This window comes from Sciurus vulgaris (assembly GCF_902686455.1).
Source record: "Sciurus vulgaris genome assembly, chromosome: 7".
In the NCBI taxonomy this organism is placed as follows: Eukaryota; Metazoa; Chordata; class Mammalia; order Rodentia; family Sciuridae; genus Sciurus; species Sciurus vulgaris.
Window position 1 is genome coordinate 29,003,740 of NC_136467.1, and position 26,738 is coordinate 29,030,477.

The 26,738-nt window shown below is 40.4% G+C and overlaps 1 protein-coding gene and 1 pseudogene across 12 annotated transcripts in view; both read left to right on the forward strand.

Annotated features, from left to right (window-relative positions):
- The window catches only part of MAP7 (microtubule associated protein 7), a 170,075-nt gene extending 168,422 nt beyond the window's left edge, over positions 1–1,653 (forward strand). For all 11 annotated transcript variants that reach the window (XM_079146222.1, XM_079146223.1, XM_079146217.1 and 8 more), the window contains one exon: positions 388–1,653. In XM_079146222.1, the coding sequence (XP_079002348.1) occupies positions 388–398 (11 nt within the window). In that variant the 3' untranslated portion in view covers positions 399–1,653. The remainder of the gene's footprint in view (positions 1–387) is intronic.
- Positions 1,654–7,544: 5,891 nt separating this feature from the next.
- The window catches only part of LOC306665693 (ensconsin-like), a 30,490-nt pseudogene continuing 11,296 nt past the window's right edge, over positions 7,545–26,738 (forward strand). The window contains exons 1-11 of the transcript XR_013766695.1: positions 7,545–7,560; positions 8,327–8,440; positions 13,049–13,173; positions 18,693–18,808; positions 19,117–19,378; positions 21,074–21,321; positions 22,451–22,614; positions 22,804–22,905; positions 23,259–23,308; positions 23,434–23,491; positions 26,530–26,632. The product of XR_013766695.1 is annotated as an ensconsin-like (transcript). The remainder of the gene's footprint in view (positions 7,561–8,326; positions 8,441–13,048; positions 13,174–18,692; positions 18,809–19,116; positions 19,379–21,073; positions 21,322–22,450; positions 22,615–22,803; positions 22,906–23,258; positions 23,309–23,433; positions 23,492–26,529; positions 26,633–26,738) is intronic.

Here is a 26,738-nt window from a genome sequence, read left to right on the forward strand (position 1 = left end):
CTTAGCTAATGAAGAGTTACTGATTATTTATCATGACTATCAACATTTAGCCTCTAACTTATGTCTGGAGCCCTAAAATTTACAAGTACTAAGGACATAAGACAAATAAATGTTTAAATCCCTCCTAGAAAATTACAATTGCTATATGCAGTTTAGAAATGTAAATGATGTAGACTAATTTGAATTAAAGAAAAGGATATATTTTTCCATTAGTGGTGGAATTCACTTAAATACAAGACCATGATCCTAACACATTGCCTATTCTTACATAAGACAATGCATTTAACTGCATGGTAAAATTTTAGGAATATAAAATATTGCTGTAGTATTCTTTAATATTTTAGATGAATGCTATTAATCTGTTCTTTTTTCTGTCTCTTCATATAGAAGTTATATGAGCATTTCTTCTGAAGGACCAAAGCAGAAATTTAGCAAGAATTTCTACAATTAATGAGATTCCTTTCATGCCACGAAGGAGCATCCACCTCTTCCAGTTTTCTAAAGATTTCTTGACCATCAGTTTGAAAAGACTTTATTAAAACCAGCTAAAGACAACAGACTGGATAGCTTTTCTAATAATATTCGCCAACAGGAAGAAAGAAATGCTCCTTATCCTTCGGTACTTTAAAATGGCTCTTTCCAGTATATTCCTTCTTATTAGCAAATCAATATTTTTCTGCATTCTCTAAAAGATAAGAGCATTTGATTACAAAAGAAATGGACTGATTAGGCATGATCTTTCACATAGATATTTTGGTCTTAAAAGTGTAACATATAAAATTGGCAAAAAAAAAATGACCTTTTACAAGGTAATACTTGAAAAATATTTACCTCTTTGCTCTACAAGTAGAGTGAATAGGAGAGGAGTTTAAATTAAACCTGTGTTTGTTTAGATGTTTCAAAGAGCTCTATTTGTAGAGGCAAATTATAGGCAGATTACCAGGTTCTTGTAAATGCAACTTGTACATGGACATTCTGCAAACCCAGCTGTCATATTCTTCTGACAACTCCTTTTACGAAAGCATCCTAACAAGTTTTAAAATGTGAAAAAAGCATTATTTTTTCAGAGCAAGAAAATATTTACTTTCCTCTTAAGTAATGTATTTATAAAGTTTTCCAGATAAATCAAATTAGAACAATGTGACAACATTGCAAATTTGCTTTCTCGGATGCACTCCTTCTGATGTCACCGTGAGAGAATGTTACTGATGATTCAGGGCTCTTTCTGAAGTTTGTATGTTGCTGCTGTCCCCAATGATGGGGGGACTTATCTTTGCCTTACCTGATCACAAATTATGTGGGGAAGAGCGGGGGGAATAAAGATTTAATATGTCTTTAAATGAAAAAAATTTGGTTTTGCTCGTTTCAGAGCAATGAAAAAATGATGGAATGTTGACTGTGCGTGACACACAGGACAGGGACCTTCACAGAGGTCCTCGTTCTGCACAGCTTCCGTGAGCTTTTCACTTTTCATTGTTATTGACTTTTGCTGCTGAGCCTAGCTGTACAAACTTGCACTTTTGTTTGCCGATATAAATTCAATGTTATTTTCCCATGTAAAAGACAACTAATAACTAAATGTAGAAGGAGAGGGAACACATTTTTTTTTCCTTTTTTAATGTGGAGTGTTAAAGACAAATTTATACCACTACAGTGTGTCGATTTTATAGGAAGGATTGGTTAATCTGTTTGAGAGACTGTTTATCTGTTGGATGATTTCTTCTAAATCCAAGCAAATGATCTTTAGCAACAGCTTGTAATTTGTTAAAACATTAATTTGGGGATTTTCCCTGTTCTCAGTTGTCCATGTACACATAGTCACTATATTAAAAAAAAATCTGTTCAACAAACTTGTTTTATTTGTTTATATTGGTCTACCATAAAACACCAGTAAGGTGTTTGACATATTTTTATTATTGGGGTTCTCATGTTATAACCACTTAGGTCACTTTTTTGTTGTTGTTTTTGGTGCTGGGGATCAAACCTAGGGCTTTGGTTGTCTACAGAGGCACAGGCTCTGGTTTGTTTGTTGTTTGTTTTTGTTTTTTTCCAGACTGCATTTTGATTCTGGTTTTCAATTTCTCTTAACCTTAATGACATTTCCCCCACTTCCTCTAGGTAGGTATTCAGAGTAAGTTTTATTTACAGTTCAGAGTAGTAGTTCTTTTTTGGCTAAGTAGTTTTCCTTTTTTCATTTATATTCTTAAATTTGTATAATCATTAGCACATTGAATGCCTTCTGAGTAATCAAGTATTAATTAGAACTGATAAATTTCTGAACTATACTTTGTTAAGAGCAACAATGCCGGAGAATGACTTTGATCTTCACAATGGCTGAATTGCTTGCTGTTCCACACTTGAAAATCTGTGTTCACCTGATGACCTTAAGGAATTCTCCAGTGGGCCATTACATTAAGGGGTGTGCTCAATATGACTATTACCATGGGACAATGATTGAATGGCTTTCAGTTCCTTTGCAGGACTGTCCAGGTCAATTAAGTCATTCACCCCTCACTGGTTTTGTATGGTAGGTAGACTCCAGCTATCACAGGAAGGAAGTCTGTTTCCTCTTGCATAACGCAACTACCTGAAGTGAAAGCAAGTCCAACCAGAATTCCTTCAGGTGAATAAAGTTTCATCAGCAAGCGGGGTCTCTGGGAAGGTTGGAGAAGTTCCTTCTCTGCCCTGTGAGTAATCACTCCAGTGCCTTGACTGAAAGATTTACAGTGAAGAAGCAGCAGTGATATTCTAAAAGCAGAATTAGGCACCCTGGCCGAATGAGGCAGCAGTGAAGCATGAGTGGGGGTGAGAGGAGGGCAGGAGCCAGGAGCGCTCCATACCTGAGGTACTAGCCAGGCATGCGCTTGCAGGACCTGCCCCATTTGTATACCTCATTTCATGCATTTTTTGCTTCTAAATATCTATAAATGGACACTCCAGTATAGATTTAGAACCAGCTGCCTGGCCATCTGCCTGGGATTTATCAGGTGCTATATCAGTCTACCAGCAGTGCAACATGAAAGTTAAATTACCTGTGGACAATACATCATGGAGTTTGTACTGAAAGTGTTTTTAAAGATTACAAATTAAATTTTAGTAGTCACCAATATGTTCACCTATCCTTTGTATTTTTATTAATTGTGAAAATATATATTTGCATAGGTTTTCCTACCTAATTTTGTGTACTTTCATTTTTTATTCAAAATATAGTTATACATGTTTATTTTCCCTAACCTGAACCCTAACCCCTAACCTACCCTTAGCCCTAACACTATAGTAAAATGCAAAAGCCCTTGAATGTATAATCATGTAAACTTATATGAATATTCCTTGGTATTTTGCCAGGTACATGTATATTCACAACTATAATGTCATATACATATATTTTCATACGTGAATCCATGGCCCATTTTTAAACCAAAATGTCACAACAGAGCTACACTAAAACCTATCCATTTGTGAAAACCTTTATATAGGTTTTCCTACATAATTCATGTATATTTTCATTTTTTTATTCAAAGTTATGCATGTTTCATTCCTAACCCTAAACCTAGCTACCCATAAATCTACTCCCACCCATAACACTACATGAAAACCCAAATACCTTACATGTATAATCATGTACATTTCCATAAATATTCAGAATTTGACAGGTACATTTACATACCCACTGATAATATCATAATATTAATATATTTTCATGTATGAATCTAAGGCCCATTTTTAAAAGTAAAGCAGCACAGACCTAGAATGAAAACTATCCATTTGTGGAAACATATACAGTTGTATAGATTTTCCCACATAATCTTATGTGTGTTTTCGTTTTTTATTCAGTTGTGTAGTTATAGATATTCATACCCTAATCCTAGCCCTACCCCTAACCTACCTCTACCCTGTGCCATAATACTACATGAAAACCCAAATGCCCTTACTGGTATAATCATATTATATGAATATTCATAGATATTTTGCCAGGTACATTTATACTCACCTGTATTATCCAATATTAGGTATTATGTATGAATCTATGGCTTTGTCATAAACCAAAATGCCAGAACCTAGCTAGACCTGAAACCTATTTATTTTTGAAAAATATACATTTATAGGTTTTTCCTACATAATTTGACATATAGTTTTTTATTCAAATATACAGTTATACATGTTATTTCCCTAACCCTAATCCTACCCCCAAACCTACTTCCTCCCCTAACATTATGTGAAAAGGGTAAACTCCCTGCATGTTTAGTCATGTACATTTATATGAATATTCATAGACATTTTGCCTGGTACATTTATATGCTCACCTATAATATCATAATATATATTAATGTATAAATCTGTGGTCAAGTTTTAAACCAAATTGTCAGAACAAAGCTGGAAGGAAACCTATCCACTTACAAAAAAATTATGTAGGTTTTCACATATATTTTTATTTTATTCCATCCCTATCAATACATCAAATGTAAAAGCCCCTAATGTATATTTGTACATTTATATGAATATTCATAGATATTTTGCCAGATACATTTATATACTCACTGTATCATAATATATTTTCATGTATTAATCCATGGCTCAATTTTGAAACTGAAGCAGAATGGAGATAGAACAAAACCAATCCACTTGTGAAAACTTACATTTATACAGATTCACCTAAATAATTTTGCATATATTTTCATTTTTTAGTACAAATATAATTACACATGTTAGTGCCCTAACCCAAACCCTAGTATTATTCTTAAACTAACTCCTATCCCTAATATTACATCCAAAACATAAAAGCACCTACATGTATAGTTACGTACATTTATATGAATATTCATAGACATTTTGCCAGGTACATTATATACTTGCATATCATATATTAATATAATTTCATGAATGAATCCGTGGCCCAGTTTCAAACCAAAATGTCAGAACAAAGCTAGAACAAAACCTATCCCTTGGTGAAAACATAGGTTTTCCTCCATAATTTCAAGTATATTTTCATTATCTTAATCAAATATACAGTTATACATGTTCATTCAGAACAAAGCTAGACTAAAGCCTATTCACCTGTGAAAATATATATGTTTATATAGGTTTTCCTACATAATTTCAAGTATATTTTCATTATCTTAATCAAATATACAGTTATACATGTTTGTTCCCTAACCCTATCCCTACCCCTACTTCCATCCCTAACACTACACAAAACATAAAAGCACCTACATATATAATCATGTCAATTTACAGGAATATTCATAGATATTTTGCCAGGTACATTTATACTCACCTATATTATCCAATATTAATGTATTATGTATGAATTCATGTCCTTGTTTTAAACCAAAATGTCAAAACCTAGCTAGACTGAAGCCTACTCATTTTTGAAAAAAATATACATTTATATAGGTTTTCCTACATAATTTCATGTATATTTTTTATTCAAATATACAGTTATACATGTTCGCTCAGAACAAACCTAGACTAAAATGTCAGAACAAAGCTAGACTAAAACCTATCCACCCGTGAAAACAAAAATAGGTTTTCCTACATGTGTATTTTCATTATCTTAATCACTTATAGTTATACACATTCATTCCCTGACCCTAACCCTACCCCTGCACCTACATATATTAATCATGTCACTTTATGTGAATATTCATAGATATTTGCCAGGTACATTCATATACTCACCTATAATATATATATCATGTATGGATGCGTGGCAAAATTTTAAACCAAAATATTAGAACAAAGCTGGACCAAAACCTATTCACTTGAGAAAACATACATCAATAGAGGTTTTCCTACCTAACTTCACATATATTCATTCATCTGTTGAAGGGCACCTGGGTTAGGTGCATAGCTAAGCTGTCGTGAATTGAGCTGCTATAAACATTGATGTGATCTCTGTAGTAGTATGCTGATTTTAAGTCCTTTGGGTATACACCAAGGAGTGTGATAGCTGGGTCAAATGGTGGGTCCATTCCAAGTTTTCTAAGGAATCTCCACACTGCTGTACAGAATGGTTACACCAATTTATTTACAGTCCCACAGCAATGTATCAGTGTGCCTTTCTCTCACACCCTCACCAGCACTTATTTTCTTGTATTCTTGATAATTGCCATTCTAACTGGAGTGAGATGAAATCTTAGTTTCGATTTGAATTTTCTCTGCTAGAGGTGTTGAACATTTTTTCATATATTTGTTGATTGATTGTATCTTCTTCAGTGAAGTATCTGTTCAGTTCCTTAGCCCATTTATTGATTGAGTTATTTTATCTTTTTGGTGTTAAATTGTTAAACGTTTTGAGTTCTTTATATATCCTGGAGATTAATGCTCTCTCTGAGGTGCATGTTGTAAAGATTTTCTCCCATTCTGTGGGCTCTTTTCACATTTTTTATTGTTTTCTTTGCTGAGATCTATTATTTGTTATAGTAGCTTTGTAGTATAGTTTAATGTCTGGTATTTTGATGCCTCCTGTGTCACTCTTCTTGCCAAGGATTGCTTTGACTATTCTCGGTCTCTTACTTTTCCAAATGAATTTCATGATTGCCTTTTCTATTTCTATGAAGAATGTCAGTGGGATTTTAATAGGAATTGTATTAAATCTGTATAAAACTTTTGGTAGTGTGACCATTTTGACAATATTAATTCTGCCTATCCAAGAACAGGGGAGATCTTTTCATCTTCTAAGGTCTTCTTCAATTTCTTTTTTCAGTGTTCTGTAGTTTTCATTGTAGAGGTCTTTCACCTCTTTTGTTTGATTGATTCCAAGTTTTTTGTTTTTTTTTTAAGCTATTGTGAATGGTGTAGTTTTTCTAATTTTTCCATCCATTGAACATATACTTTCTGTTGAAGATCTTCAATGAATCCTGATCCCTTTTTTCCCCGTTGCTTTATTCTGTGAATATGTCTAATTTCAGGTTACATTTCTATTCTGTTGTTACATACACTCTCACTACCCTACTAGTTGATGGATAGTACTTGCCCATGGTGCTTTCTGGCCTTAGGATTGCAGTTTTTATGACTGATCATTTTCCTTAATGTCTTAATGCCAGATGATATTTAATTTTACCAAAAAGACTTCTAAACAGAAAATCCAATGAATAATTCATTAATTCTTAAATTCACCAGAGCTTTGATCAAAATAGCTACTCTTTTAAAATCAAATCAGGTAATTAGGGAATTTACTGGAAGTTGATTCTTCTTCCAAATAGAAGCGATATTTTAAAGTAACAATACTTAGCAGTATGTGGCTTCTGTTACTAAAAATGATTTCCTAGAATTTAAGTGCCATTCCAAACCATCTGCTCCAGAGACAAAGGGCGCTTACACCCGAGGTTTATGAAACAGAATACTAGTGACCTTGTCAGGCAACTTTTTCAAGTGAATAAGGGTGCATTCTAAAACAGATTAGAATGTGGTGGTATTTGTAGAAGTTTACACACTTCTTTACTGGTATTTTTGGAAATATCTTCTATGTTTTCATATGCCATCATTGGAAGCTAACATATAAGCAGAGTAATTAATTTATAATTAGCATGCATTTCCTAACCATGGCTCTAGGCCCCAGTACAATGTGGGGCCATATATTGTTGCATTATTTTAACTTAATTTTCTTGGTTCTTCAGGCACCACTACTAATCTTCAAGATTACCCTTACATTGAATTTTGGCTTTTCTGTTTCATTTTACCTTGCTTCAACCTTAGCCTTGATCCTCAGCCAAAATTTTTATATTGTTGCCAAGCAGGGACATGAAAAAACCTGGCTTGCTGAGTAGAAATTTGCATGAGTCTTCATTTTTTTTTTTTTTTTAATTTAACCCCATCCCCCAGTTGCTCAAATAGTGGTTCATGGAGATCTAGCATAGTTTAATGGGAATGTTCTCTATATTTTGTATAAATCTGATCTTCCATTACCTGCCAACGCCTCTGTTGGGATTTATTATTCAAGGTATTTAGGATGCCCTGTGTCTGAGGTGTGTTCCGTCAGTCCATTGCCCATCCAGATGTCCATCTGATAGGCCCACCCTGGAATTACTCACAGATGCCAAAACAGATGTAATTGAGTGATATTTCTGTTTTAATCTTTGACTAAAACCTCCTTTAGAGGCTACTGCAAACAGCCTTCGTGGAACAGCTTTGTGGAAGCACTTTTGTGGAGCGGCTGCTCCTCTTGGGCATAGTTTCTGATTTTCTGACTCACGGCCAACTGTCTGCCCTGGAGGGCCTGGTCTCTCTCAAAGGCCAAGCATTTGGAGCTGATAGGTATGATGTGGTTCGCCCCCTTGACTCTGGGAGAATGCTTCTAACATCTTGCTTATGTGGTGACGTTTAGCTCGCCGCCTGCAGCTCAGCCCATGGGAAAGCAGCGTTGTTAACAGACTCCTGACGCCCACACACTCGTTCCTGGCCAGAAGTAAAAGCACAGCAGCCTTGTCTGGAGACACAGGTAAAGCCGTCCAGGTGGAACTCTCCTGGTGAGGTAAAGTCCTCCTTGCAGAGCGTATCCGCGCTGCCACCTCCATTTTTCTGACATGTGCTTCCCTCTGCTCTAGTGGAACTGCCTGTTGGTCTTGTTCATGCCTCTGGCATTGTTTCCTCTTAGTATCCACCTTAGCATCTTATCTGAACACCAGTCACCAGGCAAACAGATGAAGCCCCTCTGATCAGATGGCTTCAGCTAGCTCTGTTCTTGAAGCTGCAGAAGAAAAGTATCCCTTACCTACCATTCTTTCTGCCCTGTATCTCAGCAGATGATCAGAGATAGATACAATTTAATGTTTAATACCAATATGTGGACTCGGGACTAAAATCAAAGCACAGACCTATTATTTAAGCATAGAGTTTCGTAATGTGGCTGTGGGCTACTTCTTATCCTCCCCGCCAGTCTCTTATACGTAATCTAGGAACAAAACCCTTACAAACTCTAAAGACTGTGGAGAAGGATAATTAGAGTGTATAGAATGTAATTATAGAGTCACATTCATTGAAATTATGTAGAACGTACCTACTACTGGCTATTATATTGTCTACTTTTTGAAATGTAAAACATGCCTGAATAAGCCAATTGGCTCATTCACTTAATGAGAAGTTAGTGTGCAGCTTCATGCAGTTGGTGAGGAAAGTTTATTAGGTTTTTGATGTCACTACACCCATGGTGAATGGATTTAGATTTTTCCAAATCTCTCTGGATACAGTTGGTGAATCTGTGTAACCCATCTTACCCTCATCTTTGGCACTCAGGAAATTGTATACCTTCTTTCAAAAAATACCTTTAAAAATTCTTTATCTCTGCAAGCCTCCTCATGTGTATTAGCCAACTTTACCTCTAACAGTCCTTGGTGGTTTTATGGTGTCTTTCATCTACAGTGCCCAATGAGCTAATAAGCATCAACTCTGCTTCTCATAGCACCCCTGGGAATCAGTCTAGAGAACAGGCGTGGGCATTCCCACAACTGCCACGGAAAGCAAGTGTAAGGGCGATAAATGACTTACACCAGAGCCACTTAGAAAATGGGTGGACTAGATTTTAACTGTGCTCACCTTCTCTCTTCAGAACCCTGTGATATTTTGTGTCCAGTTGTGCAGTCAACTAGTTGGAGCACAGCATTCTTTTTTTTTTTTTTTTTTCTGTCAAGTAATTGTTTCAGAGCAATAGCCCTACATTTGAGACTTTTCTGGAAGGAAAAGTATAAGATCTCAAGATACTCTATGAATTTCATACTTTCATGTGAGTCATGAAAACTTTTCTTCATGTTGAAGAACGTGTCAGGCTGCTTCTGCATCCTGTTTCACGGGATCTCCATAGTTCATGACCATCCACCATGCATCTCCACACTGTATGTAGTGCTGTGCCTAAAAACTGTCTCAAAGCTAGAAAATTGTCTTGGCTGTTTCTGTCATCACTAACTTTTACCAATTCTTTCGCTCTTTCTCTAGTCTTCCAACTCCATTTCCTCATTTTTCCACCCATTTTACTCACCCGCCTGTCTTCCCACCTTGTTCTTCATTGTTATGCTCAGTCGGGGTGCTTTTTGTCTGCAGATTGGCTCTTTACTTTGCTACTTTTTTTTTTTTTTTTTTTAAAGCGTGGAATACCGCATAGCCTCTACTCCAGTTGCCTGTTGTGTTAGTATATTCCCTGGATCGTTGTCACCTTTTGCATTGATATGGCTTAATTTAATGAATCCAACCCTTGATTTTTGCAAAAATTCCTATTTGGAATTATATGTAATGTGTAAATATATCTTCCAGTTGTCTTTTCTAAGACACTGTTTCTGTCACTTTTATTGTTCCATGTACTCTCATTGATGATTATTTTCTGCCTTTCTATCTTAGTTTGTCTCTTGACTTCCCCTTATTCCCAGTTGCCTTTGGCAAAAGCATGACCTACATCCATAGCAGGAGTTACACTAGTAGATTAAAACAGCTATTCTTACCCCTAAGGTATTTGTTGATTGCAGACTCTCTGAACAAGCAATGGAGCCATGGAAAATTAAAATCCAGGTCTCTTGCCTCTCCTTTGCAGCCATTACTGTGGGTTGACTTTTCCATGTGTGGGTTGACTTTTTTTTTTTTTTTTTTTTTTTTTTTTGGTCTATTCATTTGTTTTTTGGTGAATGGAGAAAATTCAAAATTTATGTGACTGTAAAGTGGTTAGAAGATACAGTAGGCCCTCAATGTTAATATTCTGTTACGCAGATTTTCTGTTCTCTGTGCTGCACTCCAATCACCTGAACTGTATTATCATTTCTTGACACCCTCTATTTCATATAGAAGGATTTGAATGAGTTAAATTAATGCACACTTATTACCAGTCTCAGCAACTTAATGAGACCCTGTTCAAAAAAGAAAAAAGGGGACGAGCTGTGGGATGTACCTCGGTGGTAGAACACCCTTGGATTCAACACTCCACACTGCAAAAAAAAAAAATTGTTTCCATTCAGTTTCCCCTGTGATCACAGAAAGCAAAATAAGAGGTCCTCCTTCCATCCTTTAAAGTAAGTTAAGGTCAAAAGTAAAGCTTTATGTCATTTCTCATGTGATATGCACATACTGCTTTAAGAACCAAGGAAATGCAAAAGGTTTCAGTTTATCCTGAAGAAATAGAATTGTTTTCAGATGATAAGAGGTACAGTTTCCAGTCTATTACAATTCAGTGATAACTAGAGGATACTACAGGCATTAAATAAAAGAATACATTAATAAAGATGTGGTCTAGGGCTATGGATGTAGCTCAGTGGTAGAGTGTTTGCCTAGTATGCATGAGGTACTGGATTTGATTCCAATATGACCCAGGGGGGCAGGCAGCCTGGTCAATTTCTAACTCTAGATTAAATCAAAATAACAAATACTTTTAAACTCTAATTCTAAAATCAAGGTTACAACAAACTGGACATGGTAGCACATGCCCTTAATCCCCGTGACTCAAGAAGCTGAAGCAGGAGTATCATAAGTTCCAGGCCAGCCTGGGCCACTTAGACTCTCTCAAAATAAAATATTGAAAAGGACAGGGGTATAGCTCAGTAGTAGAGAGCTCTTGGGTTTACTCTCCAGTACCACACACAGGTACAAATATATATAGAGAGAGATAAAGTACCTCAGATTTGTCTTGTGAACTTTTGGGCTTCTATTGTTTTTGTTGTTTTGGGGGATCGAACCCAGATTTTTATTTCAAGACAGGGCCTCACTAAATTGCCCAGACTGACCTTTAGCTTTTAATCCTCCTGCCTCAGCCTGGGTAGCTGGGATGACTGGTGTATACCACTGTGATGGATGAACTTTTGAGGGTTTAACTTACTAATACAGTTAGCATTTGGCTGACCTGGCACAACAGTCTCAGCCAGCATCTCTGTCTGTCTCTTTCTCTCTGTTAGGGGGTTCGAACCTAGGGTCTCATGTGTACTAGGCAAGTGCTCTACCACTGAGTCACCTCCCCAGCCTCATGCCAGTCTTTTATACAGGGTTGCTACAATGGCTAGGTAAAGTAATTTTATAACCTGACCCAAATGTATATATTATCCTGCATAGTCATGCTTTTGGTGGAAAGCAGGATTTCTGAATGAGATCTGAAAATGAACCTTGGAACTTTAGTTCCCCCACTTTTGATATGTGTGTGATGTTACATAAATTTCTTTAAATCATTGTTGCTCAGAATAACTTGATGAATGACAGTGTTCCTTTGAAGGTGAATGATCAGAAACTATGTAGATTTTCAGAAAACCTTCTATCTTGAGTAAAAATGTAAAAGGTACTCGTGATTCAATGTTATTTTTGGCCATCTTAACATATTTATGTTCTTTTCACAATTTTAAGTAGTTACAGCCTATCTTCCCATAAGTTCTGCTGCTGCTGCTTATGAAATATTGAATGCCTTGGCTTTTGGAAAAACCCAGAAGCATGCGTTGGTTTGCCTTTACATAGATAATACATTTACAGAAATCTTTTCTGGAAATGATTAGTTATTCTTGTAACAAGTCTTAATACCTGGTAAGACTTGGTCATTTAATATACTTAAAATTTAGATATCCCCACCCCACCCACTGGCTGTTGAACTTGAGCTATGAAATAGCTGTAGTTTATCTTGCTTGCCTGCTTGCACGCTTCTCTTTCTATCTTTTTTTCCCATCTTAAAGCAAATTAGACCAAACTCTGATTATAAGTCAATCATATAAAAATTACCTCATATCACTAATGTAGCCTTTTACCAGAACCATTTGTTTACAGGACTGTCAGGTCATGGTTCTCCATAATTGGATTATATCTAGATCTCTAACCGGAATTTAAGTAGACACATAGCTAGCAGCATGGTTCAGATTTTTCACTTGGACGTGCCTTCTTTTTTGGCCCATAATAAACTCACAGGAAGTGAGGAGAGTTGAGTATAGATGGTTCTGGGCACCGTTAGGTAATAACATCTTCTCCCTACTTTTCTCTCTGTCTCTGCTCGGCTCCTTTTCCTGAACCTGCCTTTGGCTTTCTTCACCTGTTCTTCTGGCACTCTTGTGTGTAAAACCAATCACCTGCACCCTAGTTATCCCCATTTGTCCTCGTTCAGCATCTTGCAGCCCCATCATCATGCCCTACAAAGCCGCACACTCTAGAAATCCGGTGGACCGGCCAAAACTCTTTGTAACACCACCCGAGGGCTCTGCGCGCAGGAGGACCACTCACGGCACGTTGGTGAGTAGCAGTTGGGAGCAGGCTGGCAAGTCCGGGAGTCAGTGCTTTTTCTGTGCGGAGTGGATACAGCCCTGAGGTGTGGTATGGGTGTAAGACAGGATGGCCACGGCACCCAGCATTCCACTCACTACGAACCTGGCTGGTTGGTACCTCACCCACTCCCCACGTGGCCACTTCTTTCCCACTTGAAATATTTCTTTCCCTAATATTTCAACTGGAAGATGAAAATGGATCTTTGTTCAAGCGTATGAGCGCCTGACCTATCCTGCTGGGGACTCCATACAAATAAATGAAATGGCCAGGCATGGTGGCACCCACCTACAATTCCAGTAATCCTCAGGGAGTCTGAGGCAGGAGGATCACAAGTTCAAGGCTAGCCTTGGCAACTTAGGGAGACCCTTAGCAACTTAGCAAGACCTTGTCTCAAAAAATAAAAAGGACTGGGGTAAAGCTCCTGGTTCTAACCCTCCAAACCAAAAAGTGAATAAGTGCAATGCCAGATGTCTTTATTTTTTAAATAGGCAAACCAAATGGCCTGTGCAGGGAAAATGGGCCTTATCTGCTGCCCCTTTAATCCCAGCCACATCCAGAATCCTGCAGGACTCCAAGTGCGGTTCACTGAACATCAAGATGAGGGATTTTTATCCTGCTTAACTAATCCCTGTCAGTGTCCACATCTTTAAATATAGTGAAGAATATTTTGAAGACTAGTTATTTGCTAACTAACCAATTCTTGAAAAGCTGTTGGCCTGTATTATAAACCAAATTTTGTGCATGATTTCTGATTGTTATTACTGGCAAGGTGACTGAGCTCATGTTAATTTTCATCATGCTGTAAACAGCAGTGAGGTGATCTGTGTGTCTTCGGGAGTCTTTCCTCATCTTTGTTTTAAACTGTACTTATTTGATACCATTCAAAGATCATTGGTCTGTGGCCTTAAGACACTGTACTTTGGTACACAAGACACTGGACTGTCCTCCAGTGTCACAGACACTAAGCCACCAGCTCTCATTGCCTCTCCCATGATCATAGAATGGCCCTCGTAATGACTGGCTGAAGAATTTTTAAATCTTAACTTCCCAGAGCAGTTCAGATGGATAAAGCTGATGGACACTTCAAAGGCTTTTGCACGGAGGGTGATCTGAGGACTGTGAGAGCCCCGATGGCTTTGCTGGTGGCAGTTTTTCTTTCAAGCCCCTTTAGGCATCAGTGTGGATTCATGATGGAGTCAGACCAGAAGCCCTTAGAGCCAGAGGGGAAACTACCTCCGACATCTGCGGAGTGTCAGTTCCTCAGACTCGTGGTGCGCAGAGATCCTAGCTGTGGGCAAAAAGCGGCAGTGAGGCAACATAGCTTTGGGTGCTTATCGGGCAGGGGAAGAGAGCATTCATCCAAGGAAACGAGCTGTCCCTGACGGGAGGGGAAAGCCGACCCTTGGCTACCAGAAGGAACAAAGGGGGTTCGTCATCGCCTGATCCAGAGCTTTGGCGGGTTTTTCTTTTTAATGCCTTCCTGTGTGTGATGAACCTTCTTTTACCTCCTTACAACCAAATATTTAGACAATGCATACAGACAGAAAATGACTGGTGGAGCTGAACTGTGGAATTGGGTGACGACTTCCACCTGGAGCACTCAAAAAGTAGCAATGACACTGACAGATTGTAATTTTTACAAACATTAATTGTGGTTTAAAAAAAACCCACTTAACATCATCATTTTTAAGACAGTGTCAAGTGTATTCACAGTCTAGTGCAACTAATTTCCAGAGCTGTTTAAATCCTGTGCATCGGAACCACTGTGCATATTAAACAAGTACCATTTCCCCGTCCTTCCCTGGTCCGACAGCCCCCCTTCTGTTTCCTGTTTCTGTGGCTACTGTAGGTACCCCGTAGGAGGAATCATGATGTATTTGAGGTTTTGCAACCAGCTTATTTTACTTGGCGTAATGTCCTCAAGGTTCATCCCTGTAGCAGGTGATGGATTTCCTTCTTTTTTAAGGCTGAATAATATGCCCTCGTATGTATGGTCCACATTTTGTTACCCATTCATCCACTGATGGACATGTGGGTTGATTTCACCTCTTGGCTACTGTGAATAGTGGTGCCGTGATCATGGGTGTGCACCTCTCTCTCAGAGTGTTGCATACATACCAGAAGTGGGATCGTTGAATCATTTGATAATCCTGTTTTAGGCTTTTGAGAAGCCACCATGCTGTTTCCCACAGTAGCTGTACTGTTTGACATTCCTGCTGGTAGCACACAAGGCTTGCAGTTTCTCGGCATCCTTAACAATTTGCTCTTTTGTTTTGGTGCGGCAGCTCTCCTCATGGTGTGAGGTGATAACTCACTGTGGGTTGATTCGTATTCTCTAGTGATCAGAGGCACTGCACATCTCTTCATAGGCATGTTGGCTATTTGTACTTCATATTCTGATACTGTTTCTTAAAATCTTTAAACCTTTGTATGTTGGGGGGTGGGATGCTGGGGATCAAACCCAGGGCCTTGTATGCTAAAGAAGTTCTCTACCACTGAGCTAAATCCCCAACCCTGCCCATTTTTTAATTCAGATGACTGCTTGTGAATTTTAGCAATTATCTATTCTGGATATTGACCTCTTACTAGATATGATTTGCAAATATTTTCTTCTATCTTATAGGTTGCTTTTACTATTGTGGCCTTTGATGCATAGAAAATTTTAAGTTTATGTTTTGTTTGTCTAGTTTTGCATCATTGCCTGTACTTTTGGTATTATCCAGCAAATCAGTGTCATTATAATAACATGAAGTTTTCACCTGTGTTTTCTCACAGGAGTTTTATAGTGTTGTCTTCCTTAGGTCTTTAATCCATTTTAAGTTCATGTTTGTGTATTCTGTAAGGGAAGGGTCAGATTTCTTTTCATGTGAATATCCAATTTCCCAGCACCATTTGTTGAGGAGTGCACCCTCATTGGGAGGTCTTGGGATTTAACCAGGGTTAAACAAGGGTTTATTTCTGGGCTCTCTATTCTGTGGGTCCATATGCCCGCCTTTGTAACAGTACCACACTGTTGATTATTGTAGCTTTGTAATGTGTTTTTAAATCAGAAAGAGTGAGATCTCCAATTTTGTTCTTCTTTTTCAAGATTGTTAAGTCTCTCCTATGAGTAAGTTGTCCATCCAGTTGGTATGGACAACTTTCTGTGTGTGTCCCCCACAGCACTATGGAAAGTGTTTCAGGCAAGATGATTGTACAGACTGCTGGCCATTATCTCACATCAGGATGAGAATCAGGAGTGCCTTTACATGTGTGGTGCCCAGACAGGTGGCTGGGTATAGAGCAATGAAGGAACTAAGAGGGTAAAAAAAAAAATAAAAACTACCTGCTTGGATGGGTATCATCTTGAGTGTGGGGTGGTTTTCTAAACCACTCCTCTCCTGTTCTCCAGAGCCTGGATGATTCAAGGTGATCAGTTTCTTTTTGGAGAGAAAAAAAGTACTTGGTTCAGTGGCACTTTGATAAAAAGGAAGCTATCTGAGAACTATTCTCTTCTATGTGGGCCTCATCCCTGTTTCATCAAAGCCCAGATGAGGAAGGTCATCCCCAGACTCTCCACAATCACAGACTGCCCTTCCTGGCTCACTTTCTCACTCACTCAGACCTCTCCTTGATCTGAATCCAGCCAAATCAAAATATTTTGAGGAAAAGGAACAAAAAAGCCTATTGCCAGGTACTTAAGCCCAGCTTCCCTTTGGCAGAGCCTTGGGCCTTTCATCATAGCAGCCCACCCATGCCTCAGCCAGGATGGTCCTGCATGGTGGCTGCAGGCTTTGGCCACCCAAGGACTGCCCTGCTCTGTGAGGTCCCTCCTCCTGCCCTTTGGGATCTGCGACGGGGCGGAGGGAGGACAGGGGTGCAACTGGAATGGCAGCAAGCTAACACACACCTGCGAAGCTCCTTCCTGCCCTGTGCATGTTTTCTATGTAGGTTTCCTGGAAGACACTATCCCCACCCACCTATAGCCCGTCATTTAGGATGATGCTAAGGAAGATGGAGAAAGCTATCAGAAGGACACAGAGGGGAATAAAGGAGAGAAGGAAGAACTGATGCTTAAGCCAGGGAGAGAAGGCACACTACCGGCTTTTCTGCCCCTAGAGTAGATGGCTTTGGGCCCTTGGCAGTTTGCTTTCTGACAGCCATTTTCACCCAGGTCCCAGGAGCCCCCAGCAAGCCTCCAGGTCCATCTCAGAACATGGCAGAAAGTTTCAGGTATTGGAATGATCTGCTTTGCAATCTGCATAGGACAGGTGAGGGTGGGAGTGTGGGTCTCGATGAATTTATGATCTCAGAACACTTCTCTGGGCTTCTCCGACCATTTCAACTAGGGAAAGGTGCCGTCTGTCCGACCTGAACTGCTCCGATGACAGTCAGGGGAGGGGCCGATGTTTAACCCCACCCTCACATTTCAGTTTCCTCCCCGGATAAAGAATACAAATACCCAGAATTCCTCACCTTGGACCTGACTTTCCTTGGAGAATGAGAGGATATTAGGTGAGGAAGGACTTTTTCCTGTAACACTAATATAAGAGGGAAAGTGAATTAATGTTGGAATAGCAGGCAGGTGATTTTTTTTTTTAATGGCTAGGCTGCTGGGTGTGCTGTCACATGCCTGTAGTCCTAGCATCTATGAAAGTGGAGGAAGAAGGACCACAAATTCTAGGCTTGGGCAACTGAGTGAGACCCTGTCTCAAAATAAGAATGAAAAAGACCTAGGAATGTAGCTCGGGTGGTAGAGCAACCCTGGGTTCAATCCCCAGTATTAAAAAAAATAAAAAATAAATAAAATTAAAAAACCTAAGCTATGGTATTCTCTGTAGTGGAAAAAGAAAAATTCAACCAGAGGTGCTGTAGACTCTGACTTGTGTTGAGTAGCAGGAGAAGATGTGGCCTGGGGTTCTTGCTGGGGTGACAAATGGGCTGCAGCCAGCATGGAGAAACAGGGTCATCAAAGCAAAAATGCAATTCCCAATAAACAACCCTTTTAGTAAAGAACTCCGAACAGAAGGATGTTCCCCTGTAGAACAGACTGCTCATTTGGAATAAACCACTTTGGGTTCTATGGAGGTTAAGTCATCTTGCTAAGAAATAAAAAGAAAAAGATGTGTTTTAACTAACAGTTTAAAAAATAGAAGTGACCTTTATTTTCACATTTGTGGGAGATAAGCCATATTATGAGAGGTTTTGCTCCAGGTAAGTTTAGATACAAAATCAAAGTGCTTCCTGAAAGTCCAGGCTTTTTTTTTTTTTTTTCAAAGAATATAATCCCGGTCTCACATCCAGACCCACCGTATTAGTGTCTCTCATACTAATTCAGATATACTGCCCAGGTTAACAAAGGCCTGTGTCAAGGCTGGAGGATGTAGGTGAGTAGTTTAGGGATTTCTAGGAAAATGTTAAATCGTTTGTAGCTCCACTGTTGAATATCCTGAAGGTGGTTGTCTGACTCACTGAGAAGTCTAATCATTGGGTTTCTCTGAACTTAGGGCCAGAAAAGAGAGAGAGAAAGGGAAAACACACCCTTCCATCTCACATCTGGCTTCCGAAGGGCTCTGTCTCCATCGAATCCCAAGGCAAGGTCACCAGCACCCTCCCGACTTTGGTAAGTGAAGCGCTCAAGGCTGGCTTGGAGGGCCTGCGTGGGAGCAGGAGTAGCTCCTGTCCCCATAGAACCCAGTCTGCTCACACTGTTTGACTTTGACTTTGAGGACCGTAGTCTTTCTCAAAGCAAAGGAAAAAGGGACATGAAACACTGGACTTGGTTCCTAAGGGGCTTCATTGCTGCATTCACCACGTGAGGGACAAACCCACGGAGCTAAGCATCTGCGTCACTGTTCCCTAAATCGTTGCTCTGGGTTCTGGCGAGCCTGTTCTGATGCGCTCCTCTCTGGCCCGTTCTTTGCTGCCCAGGCTCCCATCCAAGTCCCTTCCGCATTTGCCTGGCACACCCCGACCGGTGTCCTTGCCTCCTGGCTCCGTCAAAGCTGCTCCCGCCCAGGCCCGGCCCCCATCCCCCGGCAACATCCGCCCCTGTCAAGAGAGAAGTCAGAGTGGAACCTGAAAAAAAAGAGCCTGAAAAGGAGCCTCAGAGTGCTGCCCCCGAGCCCCTCGCTGAAGGTAGAAGAGACCAGAGCTGAAGAGGGGACGCCTGTCGAGCCAGAAGCCGAGCCTGGTAGGAAGACCCGACTCTGGCGGGGACCTGTGTCGGGACCTGTGTCGGCGGCTCTCTCCGCCTCCTCCTTTTCTCTGGCATCATTTTATGTGACTTCTTCTTTTTTTTTTTTTCTTACTAGAGATGTAAATATTATTCTGAGGCTTATTTAGAACCTCTTTCTAGTGTGATTTCCTTCTCTTTTTAATTTTTTTGCAGGGGGAATGGGGCTTGAAACCCAGGGCTTCTCACAGGCTACGTAAGCACCCTACCGCTAAGCTGTGTTCCTAGCCCTGCAGGTTTTTGTTTTATTTTGTTTTTGTTGTTTTTTTGAGATAGGGTTTCACTTTTTTTTTTTTTTGAGGCTAGCCTCAAACCTGTGATCCTCCTGCCTCAGCCTCCCAGTAGTGGGATTACAGATGCTCACTACCTGCTTATCTCTCCCTTTTCAAGGGAGTATTTTCAAATCATTTATCAATATGTATTTAAACCAGCACCTCTAGGATTTTCCAAAATGCAGAGCACTGGCCTTACATCAGACTTACTAGATCAGAATATGACGTGGTGGGTCTAAAAGCTCTCATAGATACGAAGCTGTCTATTGACTCCTCTACAGAGTTTGAGGACCGCTGGCTTAGACTGTGTGCTTGATAAAGGTCTGAATTTTTTGCCAAAAGACCCAGTGGTTCTCATTTCCGCCTGACTAACCTGTTGCTCTTTAGAAATTTGGAATCACCTGGATCTAGGAATTCAATGTTTTGTTGAAAATTGACTTCATGCAAAACATTTTGCTCATGACAATTTGAAGGTCAAGGATGGGGCAAAGAAAGAATAGATGGTTTAAGGCAGATGACAGTGTTAGAGAGTGAAAGAGTCCAGTGTTCGTTTTCATGAAAAGAGGGAGAGGCTCAGGGCCGGTGAACCACACAATGGTAAAGATAACTGCAGGAGCAAAAGTAGAAATGTGAATCTGGAAAGGAGGGCTGAGCACGGCCGGGCCTCAGCACAAAGAGCAGTGCAGAATCCATCAGGAGAGTCTGTATGGGTCTCCCTCCTGCATCAGCTTCTTAAGTCATCTTTCTAAATCCAAATAAGGCTGGAGACTTCTGTTCCCGTCTCACATCTTGGCATCAGAACTGCAGTAGAAGCTGGGAGTGTGAGCAACATGCGTGCCCGCCAGCCAAGGCCAGGCCTGCTCACACCTCCACCTGGGGATGGCACTGGCTGGACATGGTCCAAAAGGGACCTCTTCGTTTGGTGACGTCATCTTCTCAGTCTGAGCCTCGGCCCGGGGCATGGTGCTGTAGTAATGAATAGTCACCAAAGAGTAGGAATTTTTTAAATGAAATTAAGGACAAACAAAAGATCTCATCTCTACTTTGCTCAGGGTGTAACTTCCCATAGAATCTAACATGAGGTTCTCTACTCAGTACATATTTGATAGGTACTGTTAGCTGATTTAACTGCTGTAAAAGTAAGATTGGTGACAGAGCTTGAGCTCTGAAAGTCTTATTTGCACATGCATTTTTTTTTTTTTTTTGTTGTTGTTGCTTGGTTACAGAGAGAATATAATGAAATCGTGAGAACACACAGTATAAACATTCCCTTTTCTCTGATAATGATGAATTCTAGGCCTGGGGAAGGGGGATTCTAGTTTCTGTTTTGTTCTTTGGGTTCTGTTTCCAGTTGGTTTTCTCCTTGTACCTGTTTGTACAGCTGCTCCAGCCACAGCCACAGCCTCGGACCCAACTCCAGCCCCGGCCCCTGCTCCAGCCCTTGCTCTAGCCACAGCCCCGGCCCCAGCCCTGTCAGTCACTGTGACAGCCAGTGCTTCTCCCAAGACTTCTGCAGGCACTACCGACCCAGAGGAGGCCACTAGGCTGCTGGCTGAGAAGAGGCGGCTGGCCCGAGAGCAGAGAGAGAAGGAGGAGAGGGAGAGGCTGAGAGAAGGAAGAGGTAGAAAGGTAAAGCAGTAACGGTGACATGATGTCAGTGGTGCCACAGTGTCGCCTGAGATCAGGTCCTCCCTCTGAGAGGGAAGAGGTGGTAGTTAAGTGACAAAGGTGAACGTTTCAGAATTACACTTACCCGGTGTTCCTTTGATCACAAAGGTTTTTTCGGTCACATTTTCTTAAGAATGATAATACCACATCAACAGAGAAGGGTTTTCAAGGGAAAAAAAAAAAATATATATATATATATATATATACACATACATACACACATATAAATACATATATGTATATATATTATCTTACCAATTTTCAGTAATTGTGCACATTTTGGGTGGTTCTTTCGAGGTCATCTCTGAACAGTCTGGAGATTGTATATGCATATACACACTTACATAATTGTATCACAATAGAGGTGCAGTCTGCTTTTTCACTTAACATACCTCTAATCTCTGGGTTTCCTCTATATCTCTGTAATTATCATTTTAGAGCTGCTTCAGTAAGGGTTCATGTTTTCTTCCAGATTGTAGCTGGGTGAGATGTTTAAATGTTGCTGATTGCCTGCCAGACAGTATGCCAGGGGCAGATTATTTAATGGTCACCTTCCGGGTCTAATAAGGCTGATGCCGATGTAATTGTTCTTCCCACAAACAGAACTGAACCGAGGCTGGACCTCAGGCCTGGTCCCCAAGCTAGCATCTTAGATGAGCCCTTGATCCCATCAGAGAGCTTCCCTCTTCTGTTCCAGTACAGAACATTATGGGTTTTTTTTTGTTGTTGTTGTTTTTTTTTTTTTTTTTAATTTATAAGTGTTTGGGTGGGGAGAGGAGATTCAAATTTGATACTAAAAGGTCACATAACTTGAATTTTACAAGTCTCAGCATTTAAAGAGTGTTAAATTGTAAATCTTTTGAAAAAGAAAGCTCTCCCTAAAATATGAGTGGTTACAGTTTGCTTCTGTTTACCACAGGAGGGAAGAAGAATGAAGGATGAGTTCACATTTTGTCCTGTACCCATGTTGAATGTATCCAGCTGAAGTTCTGGGGGAACTCTTTGAACAAACTGTCCTTAGAATACCCACCCTCGGGGGGGCTTCCCTTCAAGAAATCCCCCTCATGTGTCTTGATTTGTCTTTTCCCAGACAGAAGAGAGAGGAATTGGCTCAAAGGGTGGCTGGAAGAGCGAAGTCGCAGAGAGGAAGAGTCCCGCCGTCTGGAGGCCGAGCAGGCCCGGGAGAAGGAAGAGCAGCTGCGCCGGCAAGCGGAGGAGCGCGAGCGGGAGGGGATGGAGCGCGCACAGAAGCAGGTGCGCCCCGGCGGGAGGCACGCCCCTGGAGAGCATGGTGGTCACCGTCCTTGTTAGAAATGCAGTGTTCCCAGAGTGTGTTCTGCTTTCTGCATGGTCTCCATCCGCGCCTTGCCTCTGCGCCCGGAGGTCCCAGGGACGAGGTGCCAGCCGGTGTGTAAGAGGCGCACACCCACGTTTGGTTTTCAGAAAGAAGAGGAGGCTCGTGTGCGCGAAGAAGCCGAGAGGGTCCGGCAGGAACGGGAGAAGCATTTCCAGAGAGAGGAGCAGGAGCGCCTGGAGAGAAAGAAGGTAGCAGCCTAGACGGGCAGAAGGCTGACCTCAGGAGGCGGGCTGCTGTCCTCTACCCCTTCTGAACAGCGTCTCCCACAAAGACACCACTGCAAAGTTTGAGTTTTCCCCCAGAGCAGTTACTTTCTGCTTCTAGTAGCTTAAGCCAGTCCAACCTCTTTGCTACACCCTCACCTCTTTTATTTTTCGAGGCAGGATGGGCAGAGTTGCCCAGCCTGGCCTGGAGCTTGGGGTCCTCCTACCTCAGCCTCCCTTGTAGTAGCTGGGATTAATCTGCTACTTGATTACTGAACTGCACTAGACCGGCTTGCTTTCTGCATCAGATCCTCTTTCTCATTTGTCCTTTCTTGCAGAGACTGAGGAGATAATGAAAAGAACCAGGAGGACAGAAGCTACAGATAAGGTGTTGAGATGGCTATTTTCTAATTATTCTTGATGGCTTTTTTATTTTATTTTTTTTTACCTTTAATTGTAACTTTAATTCTTAAAAGTTTTTTTTTTTTTTTTTTTTTTTTTGCTTTTTGGTAGAAAACCATTGATCAGAGAAATGGTGACATAGCCAAGGGAGTTCTCACTGGAGGAACAGGTATTTCTATGATTGAATTCAAATCAGTTGAAGTGTAAAAAAATTTTTTTGAATTATTTTATTAAATCATAAATGTACAAAAGCTTCTTAACTCTGAACATGCAGTTAAATTTATATTGTTATGTCTTATCAGACCATGCTCCTGGCTAAACAGATTTTCAAAACTTTGAGAAATATCTTAAAAAAAAATTTCACATGTAATCTGAAATATGTTTAACACTATCAAAGAAGGAAAGCCTGTGTAGTCTTACAAAGACCACCAGAAAGAAACAACAATTAAAAAGCTAAGAAATTGTCTCAATGCCTTTTTTTTTTTTTCTGGTACTGAGGACTGAACCCTGGGAAAAAAACTACTGAACTATATCCACAGTCCTTTTCATTTTTTATTTTGAGATTTTTGAGACAGGATCTCATTAAATTGCAGAGGCTGGCCTTGAATCTTCAATCCTGCTTCAGCCTCCTGAGTGGCTGGGATTACAGGTGTGTACCACCACATCTGGTGAAGGCTTTTTTTTTTATTTTTGTACCGGGGCACTTAACTCCTGAACCACATCCCCAGCCCTCTTAAATATTTTATTTAGAGTCAAGGTCTGACTGAGTTGCTTAGAGCCTCCCTTAAGTTGCTGAGGCTGGCTTTGAACTTGAGATTCTCCTGCTTCAGCCTTCTGAGCAGCTGAGATCACAGGCATGCACCACTGTACCCAACTCCTGGGGAGTTGAAGGGAGATACTCAGTAGACTTGAGTCTCTCTGGTCTTTTGTTTGTACATTTTCCCCTTTTGTAAAAGTCTCTCTGACATTTCCTTTTAAGGTATTTTTCTTTTTTGTTGTTGTTTTTTGTTTTTCCTTCATAGTACTGGGGGTTGGACCCAGGACCTTGAGCATATTAGGCAAGCCCTCTACCACTGAGCTCCATCCTCAAGGACTTCTGATTTACACATTTTGACAATTTATATTTATGGCAGTTAAAAGGATTTAAATGTTATTTCTTTGAATTCTAACTTCGGAATAGAGGTAAAATTTTAAATTAATTGAAATTTATTTGGAAGTTGATCATGTTCTATAATTTTTGGACTTAATTGGTTTCTTGGAGATTTTAAACCAGATGCAGAGTAGAGGAACATGAGCTCAGCCTCAGTTTTAGTGCTCTGATCCAGTTAGCCTTGTATTGGGTATGTCTTTCACACACTTCCTTGTTTCACTTCCACGTTAGCCTTGTAAGCTAGAGGGATGTTCTCTTAGTCAACAAACATTTTTGGCGCCCTTCTGTGCCAGGACCTGTTGTGGGTGCTGAGATTCAGAGTCAACAAGATAGGCACAGTCTCTGTTCCAGCAGATACTCAGCTCCAGTGACAAGCCTGACTCAGATCAGCTCAGGCCCAGGTTACCAGCTCTCAGTTCTGCTTCAGGTGTTTTTCCATGATTGTGTAAAAAGATGCTTGGTAGATAGCTTATCGCTCAGTCTTCCTCTTTCCTTATCTACCAAGTTAATATGGAAAGAAGGGACTAGAGGTATTTCAGTTTCTTTTTCTGTTTAGAAATTTTAAGAAAGACTGGAGTACCTCAGAGGCTGGATTTCAGGTCAAATGAGATGATGTATGGGAAAGAACCATTCCCTGTAAATGAGGGTTTCCAAATGTAAAATATTACTGGTGTTTAGTTTTAATTCAGGAGAAGCTATTTAGTTTCTGTGTGTCGTGATTCTTCTACAGGGAGGTTTTCATGGTCTTTTATAGGTACTCTACTTGTATTTGGAGAACAGTTCTAGTGGTTGCATATTAACCCCATTGCACTTTAGCATGCAGTCTCCATGCATGTTACAATAGATCCAGGCCGTGAGCAGGCTCACCAACCAGTGAGCCTTCCTGAGTGATCCTTGTAGTCTGCACATGGCATCATGCGGATTATTTAAGGGGCTGATGCTACAGTCTGTGCCTGGCCAGGCTCCTTGGTTTTGTTTTCATTTCCCCCCTTCCTGATGCTCCCCTCTGGTCCTTCAGTATTCTTTGTACTCAATCCAAGGCTGAACAAAGGCAGGAGGAGAGGTGAAACCTGTCGATGACGTACCATGCTTATCAACACTAACATAAATTGGATTTGAGTTAAAACTGCTAAAAACAGGCTTGAGGATCAAGTATTCCATTTCTCTTTGTCTGATACGTACTTTAGGGCTGAAAGGTGGTGTTAGTGCTACCAAGAGAATTGTAGAATGGGCAGGGAGGTTCACAGACTACCCAGAAGTCTTCTCAGAGGTTCCTGTTATCAGCTTCACTAACCTTGGCATTTTTAAAATTATCAGTCACTTCTCCAGACTCGTTGTTCCTCTCACAGTTTACTGCATTTATGGCAGGTTGTGAAATAACTCTTTTGGAATTATTTCAGTTATTCTTTCACGTCAAGCTGAAACCATAAACTGCCACAGATTTCTCTGAAACTCTGACCTGTGTGAATGTGTATAAGACTAAGTAACCCTTACTTAGTCCCAGATTTTCAAGTCAGGCATATAAAGCTGAACTCCAACATTGAGTATTGATGAGGTGGCACAGGTAGGTACAGTACACTGGGACTTGCATTTACAAAATCCCCATGTTCTAAGTGTGACTAGAGCTGAGTTTGTACAGGTGGTACTTATGGTATTTCCACGATGCTTCGCTCTGTGTCCCTCAGTAAAGATGTTCCTGTCAGCCTCATCAAGTCAGCTTACTGCTATCTTCAGGTGCTGCTGTTTCAATATCAATTTTTTGCTCAGAGCCAATTTGGTGCAAGCAAAAATAATAGTAATGTTTGTGTCAGCCTTTACACTGTGTGAAGCACTGTTCTGAGTACTTTGCATGTATTAATACATTTAATTCTCACAGCAGCCTGTGAGTTAGTACTATATCCATGAGAAAACTGAGGCACAGAGAGTTCAAGTGATTTACTCAAACTTCCACAGCTGGTAAGTTGCAGGGTCAGGATATAAATCCAAGAAGACTGGCTTCTGGAGTCTGGGTTTGATGTTAGAGTATTAGTAACATTTATCTCTTTTGCTACCCACAGAGGTATCTGTACTTCCAGGTATGACAAACTCTCCAGGAAATGGAGAACCTGCCACCAGCCCACATGTGGTCACTCCACATCAATCAGAAGTGACCTTGGAGAGGTGAGTTAAACAACTTGGGCCCTTTTCACTGCAGTGTATTAAAGCAAAGCACTGCTATTTTTACCCCACCAAAATTTCCTGGGTCTGTTGCAGTTTCAAAGTTTTA